This window comes from Tupaia chinensis, unplaced genomic scaffold (genome assembly GCF_000334495.1).
Source record: "Tupaia chinensis unplaced genomic scaffold, TupChi_1.0 Scaffold143836_2, whole genome shotgun sequence".
NCBI lineage: Eukaryota > Metazoa > Chordata > Mammalia > Scandentia > Tupaiidae > Tupaia > Tupaia belangeri.
The window spans coordinates 515466-516026 of NW_006203687.1; the positions used below are offsets into that span (position 1 = coordinate 515466).

The window sequence follows — 561 nt, forward strand, 5'->3', positions numbered from 1 at the left end:
CGTCTGCTGCGGCTGGCCGAAGCGCTTGATGAGGTCCTGTACGGCCTCCACCGACTCGGCGTACACGTCGTCCAGCAGCTCCTTCTGCAGCTCCTCCAGCCATGTCCACAGCTGGCCAGGGGAGAGGGCAGCGTGAGGCGGCCGGGCGAGACCCGGGGCGACCGCGGAGGCTGGGAGCGGGACGGGGACCGGGACAGGCTGCTCCCAGCAAGAACAGAGGAAGGAAGGGAGGGAGGGAGGGAGACGCATCCCGACCAGCCGGCTGCCAGCGGAACACAGGCACAAAAAAAGCATCACACAGTGAAAAACAAACAGGCAGCGAGCGGAGGAGACTGTCACAAAGAGAAAGAGGAAAGGGAAGGGACGCCGCTCTTTCCCCTCCTTCCGAGGCTCGATCGGAAGCACAAAGGAAACGAGGCCAGACCGTCAGACAATGTCGCTTCTGCTGAGCATCAGAGACCGGCTCTGACACGTCTTCCGACTCCGACTTAGCCGTGCACAGCTCTATTTTCAGCAAGGGCATTCTGATCCGTTACTGGCTACTCAGCCACTGCCGAGGCA

The 561-nt window shown here is 62.0% G+C and overlaps 1 protein-coding gene across 1 annotated transcript in view; it reads right to left on the minus strand.

Annotated features, from left to right (window-relative positions):
- The window catches only part of TRIO (trio Rho guanine nucleotide exchange factor), a 298566-nt gene that overhangs the window by 149161 nt on the left and 148844 nt on the right, over positions 1-561 (minus strand). Inside the window, exon 12 of the mRNA XM_027767024.1 lies at positions 2-111. Within this exon, the coding sequence (XP_027622825.1) occupies positions 2-111 (110 nt within the window). The remainder of the gene's footprint in view (position 1; positions 112-561) is intronic.